Genomic DNA, 18,619 nt, shown 5'->3' on the forward strand with positions numbered 1-18,619 from the left:
GGAATCAGGCGAACTCCGTGAGAGCGGAGAAGGCCGCAACGGGTTTGAGAATCTTGGTGAAACACCAAGGAGCGGAAGAAAGACCAAAAGGAAGAACTCTGAATTGGTAGAAAGAGTTTTGCCACTGAAACTGAAGGAATTTCCTGTGAGAGGGATGAATTGGTACCGTGAGGTAAGCATCCTGAAGGTCCAATCTGACTAACCAGTCGTTTTGAAGCAAAATATCCCTGAGGTGGAGGATAGTCTCCATCTTGAAGTGCCGATAAACCACAAAATTGTTGAAGTTCTTTAGGTTTAGAACTAAACGAAATTTCTGATTTTTCGTCTGGACGAGAAAAATGGTGCTGAGAAAACCTGACGAGTCGAATAGGACAGGTTCTATGGAGTGCTTGGCGAGGAGAGACTGGATTTCGTAGTGCAGAAGGTTGCTTTGATCGTGAGAAAAAACAAGGGGGAGAGGAAAACGGGATTGATGTGGGGGTTGGTAAAACTCTAAGAGGTAACCCTGAATGGATTGAATTATCCAGGGGTCTGACGTGAGAGAAAGCCATGAAGTGAGAAATAGAGCCAGTCTGCCTCCTACTGGAGGAAGGCCAGAACTGGAAACACTTACCGGAGGTTTGTTCTCCTTTGTTTGCGTAGCCCCTTTGACGATAAACTCTTGAGCGACGGGGGTAGAATCTTGGTTTGTAGCCTGAGTAGGTATCAAGCTGGGTTTGTTGATTATAGGAGTCTCTGTTAGCATATTGGCCTCTGAGGGAACAGCCGGCAAAGCAACTCCTGCCTTTGCCGGCCCTGGCAAAAACCAGAGAAGGGAAAATCTTTTTCATAGATAGTTGTGCTTTATCAAGGGAGGCAAAGGTGGACACGTATTTGCCAAGCTCCTTGATAAAGGAGTCCCCAAATAATTGGCCCTTGGCTGACGGGCCGTCGTCCTTAGAGGCTAAGGAAGCCAGTTTGGGGTCAATCTTCAACAGGAGGCTTTTCCTTCTCTCGATGGACAATTGGGTATTGGCATTACCCAACATACAAATAGCGCGTTGCGCCCAGTTAGAAAGATCCTCCGGGTCTATAGGAGTGTTGTCCATTTTGGCCTCTTCAACCAAGTCAAAGATCCTGGTGAGAGGACCCACCAAATCCAAAAGTTTGTCCTGGCAACATCGACACCTTTTTTAGGGTCTTTACCAAATTTGGTAAAAAACATAAGCATATTAAGGTCAATTATTGGGGTAGAAGTGATATTGTCAGGCAAGGAAGGACGGGGACATTCCGACTTGAGCTTATTTCGGGTAGTCTTATCTAGAGGATGGCGTAAAAAGAAGGAAACATAATCTGCAACATGGTCAGAAGGATACCACTCTTTTGAATTTGGATGAACCATTAGGGAAGGATCAAACATGGGCTCGCCCGAATGGTCCACCAAAATATGAGACACAGGGTGAACGTCACCACCGTCATTAGGATAAATTTTGCGCCTTTTCTCCAGAGGCCCAAAAGAATATGGATCCACAGATCCGTCCATATCATCAGTATGACTTGGGGAGTCATCGTCATCATCTTCATCGGTGTCTCTCAATTGGGTAATACGAATTGGGGAAAAAGAGGAACCCGATTTGGATACCTCTCGGGTGGAAGGACCAGCAGAAACGCCTTTGGAAGGCACTGGAAGGGTGGCCGCACGTTTCTTGCCTTTGTTAGAAGGCATACTAGAGGTGGACATAATTTTAGAAAAGGAGGCTTCCAAATTCTTGGTTACGTCTGACATAGAAACCGCAACAGCCTGCTGAACAGAATCCTTAATGAAAGATTTTAAATTCTCCTGAAATACTTGAGAATCTTCTTCCTCAGTCATTATGACAGAAAACAATAAAATAATATGGGGTAGAAAAATAAATAAGGTGTACTACAGTTTATAAAAACTAGTTGAACTATCTAGTTCAGGAAGGTACAGAAATGGTTAAAAAACCTGAGCTGATAGAGGAGGAGTGGCTAACAGGGGCTGGAGCCCAGAAACGGGGCGGTGTTAGAGACGGGCAGTCTCCGCGTAGGAAAAACTCTATCCGTGAGAGTTTGGAATTTGAAGAATCCGGAGGCCGCTTTGAACGAGCGAAAATACGCTCGAAATGACGGCCGAAGGCAGGGAAATGAAGCGCTGAGGACGCAGGAAGCGCGCGTGCGTACTAGCGCGAATAGAAAAACGGCAAAAAAATGACCGTTGGCAGACGCGTAGGCAGTGAGGAAAAACAACGTTACTGGTAAGATAAATGAAATACTAAGCGCTTGTAATATTAACGCTTTAACAGTAAAGAACACTCAATAATAAACGTTTTCGTAGCATAAGGAAAAAACAATGGTGATACTTGACTGCGAGCAGCAAGAAAAGAGGACTTGTTGCTCGCAGTTAAGATAGTAGTAGAGGTATTCGACGTCCTATTGGATGTTCCTTTGTGATGTCACTTTGTAGTTTGTTTTATTGGGAAATATAGTTTTCTTCTTGGCTGCTGTTTAAAATTAAAGCAAGAAAAGACTGCATAATATGAGCCTCCGGTCTTGTAATAAAATTCAACAATCATCTAATCAATCACAGATTCATTTTAGTAGCCTAACTGCTTAGATACTAACAAAACATTTTTAGAACAGCGGCTACAACAAGCAGCTCTGGAGTTCTCGGTAGCTCACTAATATTCTCAGAGTAGCTCCCAATGGTGAAGCCAAGCTAAGTGACAAACCAATGCCACTTCTCATAACAGCATCCAAAAACCACTGTCAGCCAATGGGGCTTGCCACAAGGCCATATGCTTCCATTCTCAATACACCTAGGTCACAAGGAGCAGCTGGCCATGCTGTAGGCCCTGCTCTATCAGTCACACAACATGCTTGAACACTGGGCCAAGAACAGTACGAGCAGTAGCGTTGGCAGTACGGGTGCTAACCCACCAAAGTGTGACACTGCAAGAACCAGAGTGAAATTGTGTAGGTTGGGTACATGATCACCTCAACAGCTGAGAGGAGGAGGGTATGGAACATGAGGAGAAACTATTAAGAGCCTCATATGCATTCATCTGTATGTGCATGCATGTGTGTAGATTTATGCATATGTAAGTGTGCTCAATAAATAAATGAGAAACCAACATGGAAAAGTAAAAGAACGTTTTAAGACCTTCTTTAGATCGACATCATATAGCAGCAGAGATGAGGTTCATTTGATTTTCCTATTCAAAATGATGCCCAGGACCATGAAGGACTTAAAAGTGGTCTTGCCATACAGCAGGTTCCAGTGCAGTCACATTATGAGTTAGGGTAATATTCTATTCTACTTTTACGGTAAGGCAGGGAAGTCAGTCTTTTAATGGCCACTTACAACGGCAACAAAATGAAGAATGTGGAACTGTATAATATACCACTCCTTAAAAGGAGTTATCTTCCTTGTATTATTGATGTTTCTCATCTGCGGATAAGTGCAGCATACATGTGAAACGTCGCTGGTCAAAACATGAGTGCAAGCTACTACGGAAAGCTACGAAAGCAGTGATTTACTACGTTATTACTATTTATTTCGAGCACATTTTTACTTAATGGCAGTTTATTAGGTGACTGTGAAAGTATAAAAATTGTGTGGGGTTTTGTCCGTTAGGAGAGTTGTTAGGAGGAGCTAATTTAATTAATCCATTATTTTCTATCTACCATTAGTGTTACTGAGGAGGCTGGATGACAAATGCAGGCCTGAGTCTTGCAGGTTGGAGATTACCCTTCTTGAGGGTAGCACGAGCAGGAGGAAAGATGTTGGAGGACTGTATACATGTGATGTCCATTTTAAAGGCTTTGGAAAGGCAAGCCTTTTTTAACTGGATAGGCATTTGAATGTCTCTACATGGGGATTATGGGTCTACAATATGGTAAATGTGACACGTGTCAGCTGATCATACAACAGTCATAGGGGTTAAGAGGATTTTAGATGGCTCTTTTAATCTTAATTAATTCAAATAATCAAGTAGTGAGGTCAAAAGAGTAGGCTTGACAGAATGGCCGAGGAAATCAATGAGGAGGACTTAGACACAAGGGCTCAAGAAGAGTAAATAGGGCAGTCAAGTGAAAGGGCAATTGGTAATGGTTGAAAAGGGAATTTGGAAGACCGGACGCATTTTTTAAGGGACAAATATAAGTAGTGTAGAACTGGGATAATGTTCAGAGGATGAAAGGTTTTGGTCAGCAGCAGGTTTGTGAGTGAGAGGAGCAGCTGGTGTCGAGGAAGACAACAAAAGATTTGGTGGAGACTCTGATTGGAAAGAAGCATCAAAGGAGTGCAAATGTCAATGAAGGAGCAATGAAGACATGTGAAGATATGGGAAAGGGAAGAAATTGGGATACTCATGGGGGCAGAAGAAAATGCCCAAAAGGGAGCAATTCAAGAAAGGTTTTGAACATGAGAAGACATACTAAGGTTTATTGTGAGGTGTCCTCTGGAAGTGCAGAGATAAAAGTTAGCTGTTCAGTGTTTGATTTAGGAGTCTGACTTGGATTCAGATTTTAAGAAAGTGATTTTATCTGGTAAGAGAAATAAAAGAAAGCATTGTTCAATTCTCTAGGTAACACTATCTCTTTATTGATAAAACATCCTTGTCTCCAGAGTGGTGTCCAATTCAGTCTGTGGAATTTGGGTTAAGAATAGAAATACTAAGGTGATAATTAGGTTGGGGTTGGAGTGTCCATGATAACTGCTTCTGAATAAAACTCGTGCAATTCCAGAGTTGGATGCCAACGTTCCAATGTTTACTGGAAGAGGGGGAAGGGACACTGGTAAAGGTCTAAATGAAAGCATTAGAACTTGGCAGGATTAAGTTTGGATATAACAGTCCCATTGGCAGAGAGGGGTATGTTAATCAATGACAGATTGATGCAGATAAGTTGCATCAACTAGCTTAATATACGATTTATCTACTATGTAGGGCAAATGCCACTTTGTCAATGGAATGGATGGGAAAGAATAGTGGCAGAGTTGGCCAATAAAGAGGGAGGTCCAACAGCTCTGAGTAGACTAAATGGGGACAATTTCATTGAGGAAATGTCTAAATATATTGGGGCATTTTTTCCAACAAAAGCTCAGCCTGACATAAATAACATTTTTAATGAGAGAGAAGGCACGGGTAATTCCCAGGACAAGAGAACCCTATAACTTAACTTAATTTGTTCATGCTGTAAACCCTTTTATAACATGCAATTAAGTGAATCTGCAAATTAGATATCAGGGTTTGTCCCTCAGAGACATAAACTTTGAGGAAGGTACTCAAGAGTACAGAGACGTGCAAGAGGATCTTCAAGTTTGTTTAGGGCAAGACTGTTCTTCTATTTCGTTAAGGCTAGGTGAAAATGTGCTAACTTTATTGGATAATGTAAACAATAATTCAAGATCCGTGGGTGTTTGGCACTGGGCAGTGGTTCAGGATACATTTTGTGGTGGAACCAGTTTAGGCAAGAGTCCCTCGGGTGCTATCTTTCAACAAACAGGAAAGGATTTGCATAGAACAGAAAAAGGGAGTCCTAATGGTAAAAGGTATTATAGGTCAGGTAGAAAAAAAGACATTGGGGGGCTATCAGCAATATTTGTGTACCAGAAAAGAAGGAAAAAGGCACAACTCCGGTGATCAATTTAAAGAGACTAAACAAATGGGTAGCATTTTACTTCATATTGGATGTGATTAATCATCTCATTGAACTGTTGCAAAGGAATGTTTAGTTGACATGTTTAGATCTGAAGGAAGCATACCTTTCTATTCTAAAATTCTAAAATTAACACAGAATCAAATGTCTTTAAGGATGTTAGAGTGTGATAGGGTTGCCCAAATCAACAATAAAAGCAATATTTTCAGAACCCTTTTATTACCAAATGTTACAGAGATTTGAAAATGTGCATGCGTGGGCGCGGGTAAAGTATTTTCAGTTGGCAGTTGAAACTCAGAAAGTGAGAGAAGACTTGCATAAGTGGTTAAAGAATGGGCAGGCTTGGAACAGCAGAGCAATTTTGAGAGAAGATCCAGATTTGGTAATCAAAGTCTTAACAACACGGGCAGAGCCACGCATGCCATTTCCCCACAATCGCAACAACTCTTGTCTCAACCACAACTCTGCCTTAACCATGCATTTGCCTGGACCATGCATGTGTGTGGTTAAGGTAGAGAGAGCAGTGTAGCTGTCTGGGTGGAATAGGAAGGAACAGAGAGTGGTCTAGCGGGAAGGAATAGGAGAGGTAAGAGTGGCTGGGGCTGGATTTCTGAGGGGGTGGTAGTTTTAAGGGGTGGGAGGAGGTTTAAGAGGTCAGGGTAGTTTTAAGGGCAGGATTAAATCTGTTTTAGGAATCCAGGGGTGGTGGTGAGGGGGGGTGTTGGGGTAGTTTTAAGGGTAGTGACTGGGTTTTAGGCCTCATGGTGGGTGGGGGTAGTTTTAAGGGCAGGGTTGGGTGGGGGTAGTTTTAAGGGCAGGGTTGGGTCGGGGTAGTTTTAAGGACAGTGACAGGGTTTTAGACAGTACACACAAAGGGTGTGGAGGAAATACGATAAATCTGTTAGTGGCAAACAATTTGGTTGTGATCCTGTCAGTATTATCTGGGGTTCTTCTTAAAAACCATAATGTTGGGACCTGTGTTAGGAATTCCTCATTATGGAACAGGTGGTCTCAGACACATAATGGTGTCATGTTTCATCATAGGCCACCTGTTCCCACCCTTGTAGGACAATGCCACCAGGGCGGACTCAACCTCGCAATGAAATGAATCCAGAGGGAGTTCTTAGATAGAATACCTAAAAGACAACCAGTGTTGATACACCTTTAATTGTGGTGTCTATTGGTAAGGTTAAAACATAAATTGACGGTAAAAGTGGGTATACTGACGTCACCCCTCTAATCCGTTCCTGAAACACATCAGCGTGTGGAAGCATTACATGGATGACGTACTACTCACATGGTCGGGAACACAGAGTGAGGCATTGGTGTTCACGGAATGGCTAAATGCCCTCAATCCATACTACGGCTTACCATAGCCATAGGGGTATATTCTTAATATTCAAGAAAAAAAACGGGGTCTTAGAGAAACAAGTTTATTACAAACCAACAGACAGGAACAACTTACTCCAGTTTGAGAGTTTCCATCCACGAGCCCTGAAAGAGAATCTACCTGTAGGCCAGTTCCTGCAACTGAGATGGAACTGCTCCAACCTAGCAGACTACACTCAACATGCCAAAAAGACTGTCCAACAAACTATGGGAAAAGAACTACGCTGATCACCTAATACGGTAAGAAGTGTGGAGGGTTGAACTCTGATCTCTCTGTGTGATAGGTCACTGGGTTTTAGACCTCAGGACGTGGGGGGGTCTGGGTAGTTTTTAGGGCAAGGCAGGGTCAGTTTTAGGGTTCAGGGCAGGGGGTCGGGGTTCTTTCAAGGGCGGGGTTACTTTTAGGGCTTAGGGCAGGAGGTTTAGGGCTCAGGGCAGGGATAGAAGGGGCAGCTTTAAGGGCTGGGGTGGGGTAGATTCAGGGTAATGTATTGGGTGTTAGGGGGCAGGGCCGGGGGGGGATTTACCACACATGTTCCTTTACCAAAAATGCTTTTACAATGAAATTCGGTGTAAAGGCATTCGTGGTAAAAATGCAGTCGTAGTTGAGACCATGTTGTTAAGGCATGCATGGTCTAGGCATGCATATTTCCATCATACAATCCAGTTTAGAAGGAGTAGATGCGAAGTGGTGTCAAAAGTTGATACTGGAACAATGGTTTAGGCTTACATACCAACTGTCTAGAGTTACTGGAGGATTCCTTTTCATATAAATACTTGGCAAACAGAAGGCGAATTGTCGTGTGACGTTGAGAAATGGTCATGTGTTTGTGGTGAGATATTAAAAAACAAAAGGGGAGACCTCGGTCAGTGGTCTGTCGAAGACTATGAAAGACTTTTGTGATTTTTTATTTGAAGAAGGGAATAAAGCTGCGAGTGCAGCATATTCTGGGCTCAATGAATGGTGTGGCAGACTGGTTTTACAGAAATGCTTAGAATTTGAGCAACTGGAGTTTGGACTAGGAAGTGTTTCTGAGCATTCAGAGTAAGTGGGGTATATTTAGAATGGATCTTTTTATGAGCAGATTAAACACCCAGTGTTAACAGTTGGCACACAGAAGCTTTGACATTGGAGTAATTTCAACAGAATTGGTAAAATCTGGTGCTGTGTACATTTTCTCCATTTTCAATTATTTAATGGACGTTGTTGCAGGTTTTCCAACAGGGGACAAAGGCATGGTTTCCAATTGGATGAAAGAGTCCATAGACTTTCCATTTCTTCTCCTCGATTCCAGGAGTTATCTATAGGTCCCTTCTGGAAGTTACACAAGATTATGCATTTAGAGTAACTTAGAAGATGCCAGGCATTTCAAGAAACACTGATCCCACTTCAGCTCATATAGTTGAGATGGTAACAAATGCTGGTGAAGAGGCTACTTATGAATGTTCGATTATCCTAACTACCTTTCACCAAGTACACTTCATTATTGGATGTGAGCCAGGTACTTCAGCTTCTCAAGTTCTGTGAGGGTAACAAGGTTCTTCCTTTCAGTAACCCGCCTTTTAAGTTAAAAGTGTTATTGTGTTTTGGTTTCCTTTACGAAGGCATCGGATATATGAGCACTGGATGTTTCTAAAAGAGTCTTCCAACAAGAAGGTGTTCATTTTTATTTATCTAAGAGAATGTAGACTTTGTCGACCAACGTTTTCTACCCTACGTTTCCAAAGAACACAAATCCGTGTGTGGTTCACGGTCTCAAGAATTAGGAGAAACAGACATTAATTAGATTTCAGATCAATGGTTTTTTCACAGCTTTTGATTTCTTTTAGAACACAACAGATTAGTGTCTTCACTCACTTTATCTAGATTGGTGAATTACGTTTTGAGAACTGCTACCGATGTAGGTGTGTTTGAAGCATATTCATTTAGGGGAATTTCAGCTTTTAAGGAATTTGATTGGAAGCTTGCATGATATTTTATGTATACATGGTCACTTTTTTTTGTGTTGAGGTAATTTTATTTTGAACTAGTTGATAGCGCTTCAGTTCTATGGTGGCAAGGTGGGACCATGTGTTAAGTTAGCAACTGCACTTTGTCCTAAAATGATGGTCTCTGGTGAAGAGAAAATCTGGATTTGTATTAAAGACACAGAAAATACTATCATCCCACCCTTACTTCAACCCTCCCTCATTTGTGTAATAACTTTTGTTTGCTGTGTAATTTTCGTGGCTGTGTCAGGAGAAATGTTGGGGAGTGAGCATTAGAAGAATTAGAAGCTATAAGGATGGAGGATTTGCATTCAAATCAAACTAGGATGTGTTTTTGCTAGTTATTTGTTTGCAGCAGTATAAGGAAGAAAGAGGACTATGTGTACTCTGTGTTTAAGGAGTAGTACTTACAACGTTCCACATAACTTGTTTTGTTGCTGCTGTGAGTGGTCACTTTAAGAGGCTGTGCACAACCTTTGAGTCTTTAACAAAAGTCTGGAACAGCTCAGCAACAGAATAAATGTTTTCTTGAAAAGAGCAATACCTGGTCAATCTTAAATACTATTTGCCTGTGCAAATAAATATTTTGAACGACCTTAAAAACAACAACATCCCACCTTGACAGTCTCATTTAAAACTTCGAAAAATCTATTCCACAATAAAGCTTGGTGACAGCATGTTTGAATATGCTGTGTCATTGCCTATGACGTGTACAGTGAAAGGTAAATTGGTCTGTGTGGTGGAGAAATAGAAAACCAAGCTTCCTCGGCTGTCTGCGAGACTGTCCACCAACCACGCAGATATCCTGCAAGAGGTGGAAGGAAAATGTGCTTATCTACGACCAGAATGTTATGAATCTTTCTAGTGTAAGATCCCTTGCTATGATAACTTTGGCTCTCTAGTCATGCTTTACATTAACTCTTAGGTTTAATTTTCAGTATCAACACGATTTCTCCCGCAACACTCACTTCTGCCATCCAGTCCTGCTTTTCTTTAAAAAAAATGTGTCTCCTCAGGCATGACTCATTTACACATCACACTGAAACCAACAGTTCCCTAGGACGTGGAGTTTACCTTTGATTAGTTTCTGCTCAACTACCACAGCCATCACACTGGGCGAGGTCCTACATTCTGGTAGTCTAACACAAGTCATCTTAATCCTCTTGAAGGCCATAGAACGGCTGTTAGCATCCTGAGGAGCAATTATCCTTGAATAATGACACCTCGGCCCTCCCAGAAGCCAGTACACCTAGGGAAATGAAGGGAAGTGTTCCATAAACTTCAGCTCCAACTCTCTGATTCCTCCTTCTCCAGCTTCAAAGAGAAGTATCTAGGTGGTGGGGTGGCTTGGGAGCTTTGCCTTTTACTCCCCTTGCCTCCACCAGGGCCTAGTATCCCTCTGATAGTCTACATTTAACCTTCATCCACTGACAGGCCCAAATCCTAGGACAGGCCAGAAAGACAGAGAGAAAAAAACACAAACACACAGACACACAGAAATGCACAACCCCCAATCTATCGGTCTTCTTATCCTTTTCTCTGATTAAATAGAAGCATATTAATTTGTACATTATTGGCACTCAGATCAAGAAAGCCCTTCAGTGCCTTATTAAAGGTTGAAGATGCTATACCAATGCCGCTCCCATAGGAAACATCTGCAAATTGTTCTTGTATGCTTGGTTTTCTTACCATTAATAAAACCAAGAACAAAAGCCGAGTATCCAATATCTTAATATTCAGTTATTTTGTATTAAGGCATTAAGCCTATGCTGTAAGATCTGCATTAGGTCTGGGCAAAATTTAAATTATGGTGACATAATCTGCAAAATTTCAGGAAATTCCTTTTACGTGAAATTTTCAAAATGACACCCCTTTGCCATTTTGCGTAAGTATGCATAGTTTGGGGTTAAAAATTACTGCAAATTGTGCAATTCATGGTAATTACTGCAAACACACAGGAACAACAGAATGTGTGTGGCTGTTCGCAGTACTCTTGTTTAGTGCATGCTAGCGCCAAACATTGACTTCAGGATGCATTTCATGCTAAAATATAGCGCAGACAGATTTGCATTTCTAGTAATTACATATAAATGTGCCACAATTTTGGATAAATATGAGAATGCAAATGTATCGAATTTTGCACACCCCTAAACTGTATGTCTGACTGTGAAGGCTGCATTTCCGCACTTTGCGTTTTCCTCCCACAGAACAACCAAGGCTAACTACTGACCCTTAGAACATTAGAAAATGCCACATAACACCACTCAATCTAAAAACAAGCATTTGCAATGCAACGGGTCTCGCGTTTGCTCATGTTAGAGCTAATAGCGTTGTAAACTCCTAACCGGACTTTTCACTCATAATGAAACCTATCGGCAAAAGTGCAATTATGTAAGTAACCGGAAAAAGTGCAATTAACTGTATAACAGGGTCGATATTATGCAAAGCGCTTGACTTCTGCCCATCAAGATCGCGCTGCGAAAATAGAGAAAAAGTAGTCCACGAACCGGAGGGAAAACAGCGAGCCTCGTATGTTTTCTGTACTTGGTCGATGCGCTCGAGAAGGGCTAACCACTGAAAAAGGCATGACGTAGGCGTGCCTGCCACTAATGAAATCAAGCAGATTTTAACAGGCAAGCCCACGAACCAATGAAAGCCACTGACGTGACGTGGACGGGGCTCCGAGCCCTTTTTAATTCCTAAAGCGTCTCGCTTAGTGAAATGCATGCGCAAGCGCATGCGACGCAGGCTCGACCCTAAAAAAAAATGACTGACCACTCTATAACTAAAACTACTGCAACACACACCATTGTTCCATTCCTATCTACAAATAATTCAGACCCAACCCACTTGTCATCAGGTGCAGAAAAAAAAACAAAAAAAAAACCTTTAAACAGCGGTGCCAAAATTACAGCACTGCCATGCACGATAAAAATTGCCCTCTAGAAACGTGCAGAAATACATTAGACATTTCAGCACATCAACCCATACACATAAAATACCACAAAGATCTTCCTACAGCAAATTTACATTATTTCTAAACTGATTGACGCACACCGTTGTGAATATTATTAACACTGTACAAACTCAACTCTATTCTAACCATATAAAAATACCAACAAAGGACACTATCAAACTATTGATAAACTTCCAGGCCCGCACTAATATGGAAAATTTGCTACAATGCCATAATAATGGGGACTGTCGCTATTCATATCCAAATAGTGTAACATTACAGTCTGTGTTGCTGTGATAACACTATAGTAAGAGTGGTAGGGTAATAAGTAAATCTATTACATAAAAAACAGGAAACTGATGGTTACCGTGAATCTTTCATTCTGCAACATGTGTCTATTACGTAGAATAACAGTCTATGCACAGGCTGTAAAGCAGCACCCCACAATCCTGAAAGGAGGTCTGCATTATACGTTACAATTTCATCTACATATTTGTCATGTCTGCCACTACCATGTCAGTTACCTGTTGCAGTTTTGTGACCATGTCCTTGTAAGCACCATCCATGTTGTGATTAATGATCTTCATTAATGCAGATTCAAGGATCTCGGACTGTTGAGTAGTGAACCCTAAGTAAACCATAACAAAAAGCAAAAGTGAACAAACCATTGTGTGATGACAATCTCTCAATGTGTGATGCAGATTCACATAATCAGAAGGGACAAATCTCTTTCCTTTGGTGTCTTCACAACAATGCATACAGTGTAAAACTTAATTCATCAAGTTTCAATCCTACAGATTCAGCTTTATTTTTACATGGTGCTGCACCACGGTATAAGCTTCTTGAGGGGGCTTGAATAAACAGAGCTAAGGGGTGGTGTTGAATCTTCATAGTTGATGCTACGAGAGGTCCTGAAAAATTGCATCTACATATTTTAATAACTATTTGACTCTTATGAGGTACAGCACATGGAGATACGGTGGCCAGGGTGTCAGGTCACTGCAACTGCCACTTGAACAATGCTTCTTTGATATTTCCCAGTATTCCGTTACTGCCACCCCAAGTCCACTGAGGCTCTGGGGTGCTAATGTTTTTGTACCAATGACATATGTAAAACACCCAAATGAAGAAGCACCAGATGACTGATGACTTGCCCCTGGGGTTAACAAGGCATGGGGGTCAAAAATCAAGGCAAGAGCAAATAGCTACTAAGTCAGATCAAACCCAAACAGACAAGTAACACAACTGGGCAGACACATATGACATCATAGGAAAACATGACTGACTGGACTGGAGATAAAGTACTCTCTCTGATACACAAGACTGCCTCTCTCTTGCATCCCAGATTACCTATGATTGTATACTACAAACAAACCAAAGTCCTTGAATGGGCAAAAAGACTGTGAAGTTGTTAAGGAAGAGACCTATGCAAGTGGTATGCATGGACACCACTTCGAAATAACCTTTTCTTGGAATGGAGAGGGGATTTGAGTAATACAATATTGTTGCAATTTTGGAGGCAAAATATATTGAACAGATATGTGCCACAAACTCGAAGGGAGACGAAGAAAGGAGAATAATGAAATTCAACAGGATAAAAACAGACCTTTCTTACCCCATGGGATTTTCCAGAATGAAGTGGCTCTTTCACAAATTGTGAATAGGTTTTAGAGGAAGGCCTTAAGAGCAAGGCATATAGCTATCATTCACCAACAGAGAAGATACTGTTGTGTGGTCAGTGTAGACTAGAATGAATTGCATTTAATTAAATAGAGGAAGCCTCTGAATGCTACGAAAATATAATTCAACTCCAAAACACTTAGGTGACGATTCTTTTCCAAAGTAAACTTTTAACCCGGGATTTGCAATCGTTCTAAGGTAGCTAAGAAGACATAAAAGAATCCTATGTCCTGAAAACCTTTGACTATGACTAGAGAACAATACTGTGACTCAAGATAGCCGTCTAAAGTGCAGCTTTGAGGCAGAAAGCTGCCTCGCTCTCTGTAAATTATGATTTTCTGAAACAAACACCTCAAATACACAGAGAAGGGCCAAACAAACCTGGTGCCCATTCGGCATACTGTTCAGCCTGTAGTGCAACTGACCAAGTGGCTGTTGCACTTAAGGCAGAGATCCGCGCCAAGCAAGCCAGCATCCTATAATATGGCAGGTACGTCTCTAGCAGGGGAACAAAGCTGAGGGAGACTGCTCATCTGGTGGGATAGCGGGCTGCCCACCCGGGTCCTAATGGCCTATCTTGTGTCCTTGTAGTAGCTGTTCTTTATCTACTGCACCAAATGGACTATTAAACAAAGGACCCCATCAAGTGCAGCTCTGCAAAGTGATAAAGGTGTGAAGAGAGTATGCCCGTATGTGTTTGGAATGTTAGCAAAAAAGTAGCAATCTTAAGGTGATGGAAGTTATGTTTTCTTCACATTGTACAGAACATTCTTAATAAAAGTGAGGTTCTGATTTAGTACCACGCGGACTCTGCCACATTCACAAGAGAGGTCTGGATAGAAAAGCAAATATATCAGTTGATTCGGGGAAATTATCGAATCTTCTGGGCCCTCACAAACTAATCATGTAGATGTGGTAACTGTGAATCTCCTTATAGCAAAGAGATCACCTTCACCACCACCATTGCTATAACCTTGGTGATGAAAAGGGGATCAAAGTCAGGCCATAAAGCAGCATCATGTAATATTTGTAATCCCACTCCCACCAAGCATACTTCTTGGGTATCTGCCAGAGGGTGATGTTGAACTATGCACCTGTTTATTTATATGCCCAATCCTATTTCACTGCTGAAACCAAGACAAAATGAATGCTGCAGTCACCATCTTGAAGGACTCTTTAAAAGGGGAAAGACTGAAGAGGAGAGTTTCCATGATAGTGCTTATGCTGTCCCCACACCTCCCCACCCACTCTGCCAGCTCCCCACCCCATCGTATCTGGCAAAAGCAGTCCAGACTGAATTCTGCTTGAAGCATCAGATCTATAATCCTCAGCACCAAGAGTTTTCTGGACCTCAGGCAGGCTGATTTATAAATTAGTCAGATAGTTGAACAGATGCGAAATGAAGTCTGAGCCTCTGTCACGTTATCAGTAGAACCCAAGAGGAATGGGTCTTTTGCCTTCAGGTATTGAAGGATGAGTAGATTCTTCCAGCATTCCTTGATTTCCCCACCCTGCTGCCTCCTTAACCTCCTCCTTAGTAGTTGCAGAGAAAAAAAAGAATTCACAGATCCTCTAGAGAACTTCACATTCTTCACTATCTGGTCACTTGGGGACCTGTCCTATATGAAAATGAAAGCTGTGTTCCTGCCTACATTGGAGTGGGGCTGAACCCTGGAAGGAATTCAGGAAACTTTGATGAGATTAAGAAGTTTTCCACCAACACCAGTTCATACACTAGTGAAGGATCTGATCTATGAAGGATGGAAAAGAAGAAGACTGCCAGACCCTGTTCGGGGCCACGGGCAAGCAGAGGCTACCAGGTCTTAACTGTGGGGTTAAGGTTGTTTGCCTCCGTTGCCCCTGGGTCTATCCTACAATGGCTCTGCAAACTAACCAAGCACAACCTGTTCAGTACGTTATTGTAGGGGGTAGCGATGGTCAGTAATTGGAAACTTCTCAGGGAGGTAATTTGGGATGTACAAAATCAACTCTCAACATCACCCAGCAGTTAAAAAAAATGAATGAACACAGTGCTTTTCTTTGATAAAAGAAAAGTACTTTAATCTACACGCTTATATGTCATACTTCACAGCACAATTCTTGAACTGGTTTCCTGTACCTTGCATTCTGCCCCGCCTCGCTTTTTTTTTTTTCTCTCTCTCTCTCTTTTCTATGCCATTGGCAAGTCTGGGTAGGTCTCACACTGTACCTTTTGATGGTCACGCATTTCACCCTGGGCACAAGCTTCTTGGGATCAAGGCGATGATCGCTGTCTGTGATTCCTCCATGATCTGTCCACATGGAGTCTGCAGCCTACATGCCTCAGGGCACAAAGATTACTCTTCTCTGTCTTCCTGTGGTTGGTGGATAAACACAGCCACAGGAGTCAATCTACTCTGGCACTTCAAGGCAGTCACACCTTTGTAGGGTTGGCAGGTTCTCTTAACAGCAATTTTGCTTCAGGTGTTTCAGGTCAGATGTTCAGCTTCTTATTGCAAGGTCAGACTCCAGGTTATGTCCCCTCACATTTTGGAAGATGGCTGTCAGACGGACACCAGCTCTCGCTGCACAGCAGTCTCCTTAGTATTCTTTGGTGCATTCCCTACCTGATTGAAGAGAACTTGGAAACGTACTCTCGCTGTAATTAGTAGCGTCAGGAATCAGTTCTTTATTTTTTCAACTAATAAATGAGGGTGTCCGATAGTTTGTCAGGCTCGCTATTATCTTTTCTATTTGATTTTTTGGAAGATTATTCAAATGTATTTACCGTAGCAGTGGTTAATCAATTTCTGACATTACATTTTTTTGCTGAATGAAAATAATTATAACATAGTCCTCTATACTCTCTTATCCGGACTATTCTATTCCCCCAAGAGTGTGGAAGTTAGTCCTTTTATAGTGTTTACACTGTTAACACCGACAAGTCTGTTTTCTCTGTTCTTTACCCTCGGGAGACGCGCGCCGACTCGCGACGCTAGATAAGTGCCGCTTGGACGGCATCCACTGTTTTTCGGGACGCGGTCGAGAGGTTAGGTTAATAAACCTACGAACGACGGACTTCCGGGAGTAGACTCCTCGTTTTCTTTCTGCCAGCAAAAACTGTCTATTACACATAGCGATGACGCTATTCAGCGGTGTCAGTTGATTACGGCATTCATTCCCTATTGATTTTCATTATCAGAAAAGGAAGGTCTTCGCATAGGTCTCTTCTATGTTATATCACAAGCGGCCATTGCACTTTATAGCGGTCATAGCTGACTCACCACATTCCTTGTTGACCTTTCATTATACATTGGAAAAAGAACGTGTTCTCGCACCGAATTTTTAAACGCTCGTTAAATCGAGGTTGCGAGACGCTTAGAAGTGTCGAACATTACTTACTAATTTTATTATTAACACGGCAGCCTAGGATACTTCACTTGCCCTCCCATGACGTTTAACTAAAGGAAACTATTCACATATTCAGTTTCTCATATCGACTGTTGTCTTTTGCAGAGATATAGCAATACATATTGACAGTTGAATTATGAACTTATCATTGTTGTTGTTGATGGATACATTTGATGCCTATGGTTGAACCCTGTGTAGACTTATCTATTGAACTTATGTTTAGCTATTTTGCCATAACTCTTGTTGTTTATGACTACCAGTATTTAGAACGTCAGTTCCAGTTTCTGACTAGCGATCCCAAGGAGCCTTCTCCTAATACCGGGGATGGTAAGCTGAATTCTTGTAAAATAGTTTTGACACGAGTGGTGCACCATATCACTTGGCTCACTTTGTTGTACTATACAATTCACATTTGTTTTAGTAATTTTCATGATTAATTTTATTTGTAGGGCGACCTTTTTTTGACATAACAGACGCACTAAAGTAAGTGACTGTCCCATTATCCTTTTCCCGAGCAGGGTATATTATTAATTTTTGTTGGAGAAGTTTATGTTACCCTTGGTCCTGATGAAGCGTCAGTGGACCCTTTTGGGCCAATAGACGCGAAACATGTAGACCTTCTATCAAGTAGGACAACAACTAGTCAGTTCCTCTTGTTCAAATGTTGAGAGGACGTGAGCATCACCACTCACCCCTTGCCTCTCTACCTGTTTTTAACCTTGGTCTCCATCTTATCACAACTGATTAAAATTCATGATTATAAGAAGTAGGTGGATAACCAATTTTAACACATTTTTCTCTCCATTATTGCGTGAGTACTCTAACTTAATTCCATCTGCAATACGGTTAAGAGCTCCCCTCTCGGAGCCCGTTAGGCATTGCAGCGCCGGCCTAGCGAGGAGTTTTTCCCAATGATGACACCAGACATCCAATGTGATGCTTGAGGGCTCTGACTCCTGTAGAATAAGGTTCTCCTTACTTCTCTCTCTTCCCTTTGGAACAGTGTACTTTTGTATTTGCTATATGTCATTGGGGAGACTGTACACTGGACCACTAATCTCCCAGTCCCTCTTCTGTGATTTCCGAACCAAATTATACACCATGGAGGAGACATTCCAATCCCATGCACAGACCTTGCCATTAAAGAAAAGGTCTAACATTCACTCCTAAACGTCAGTTGAGGGGGAAGGAGACATAACACTAGGTTTATCCATCACAAGCTTCTGGTGGCCATATTCAGGTCAAGAGAACACCTTTTTTTATTATCTGACATCTACCATGCATTTGTAGAAGATTGTGCTGCAATTCTTCCCAGAACGTTTTGAAAACTATCTACATCTGAAGCCCACACTCTCATCAACAAAGCATAAAGGTGGCTTTGGTCCCAGTGCAGAGAGGAGTCATGGGAGAGCGCCTTCAATCTAATGCAGGGACTTTTTTTGTGGCTCAACAGATGAAGAAGCTGGCATTTACTCATTACACATAGCTTGCACAACCCCACAAAAAGCAGTTCTGGTGGGAGTAAACACAGTGCTTCATCTGTATGAGCCCTGAACT

At 41.9% G+C, this 18,619-nt stretch overlaps 1 protein-coding gene across 2 annotated transcripts in view; it reads right to left on the reverse strand.

Annotated features, from left to right (window-relative positions):
• The window catches only part of MCUR1 (mitochondrial calcium uniporter regulator 1), a 179,961-nt gene that overhangs the window by 106,232 nt on the left and 55,110 nt on the right, over positions 1–18,619 (reverse strand). For both annotated transcript variants that reach the window (XM_069218178.1, XM_069218167.1), the window contains exon 3: positions 12,517–12,620. In XM_069218178.1, coding sequence (XP_069074279.1) covers positions 12,517–12,620 — 104 coding nt within the window. The remainder of the gene's footprint in view (positions 1–12,516; positions 12,621–18,619) is intronic.

The sequence above is a fragment of the Pleurodeles waltl genome, chromosome 2_1, assembly GCF_031143425.1.
Source record: "Pleurodeles waltl isolate 20211129_DDA chromosome 2_1, aPleWal1.hap1.20221129, whole genome shotgun sequence".
Lineage (NCBI taxonomy): Eukaryota > Metazoa > Chordata > Amphibia > Caudata > Salamandridae > Pleurodeles > Pleurodeles waltl.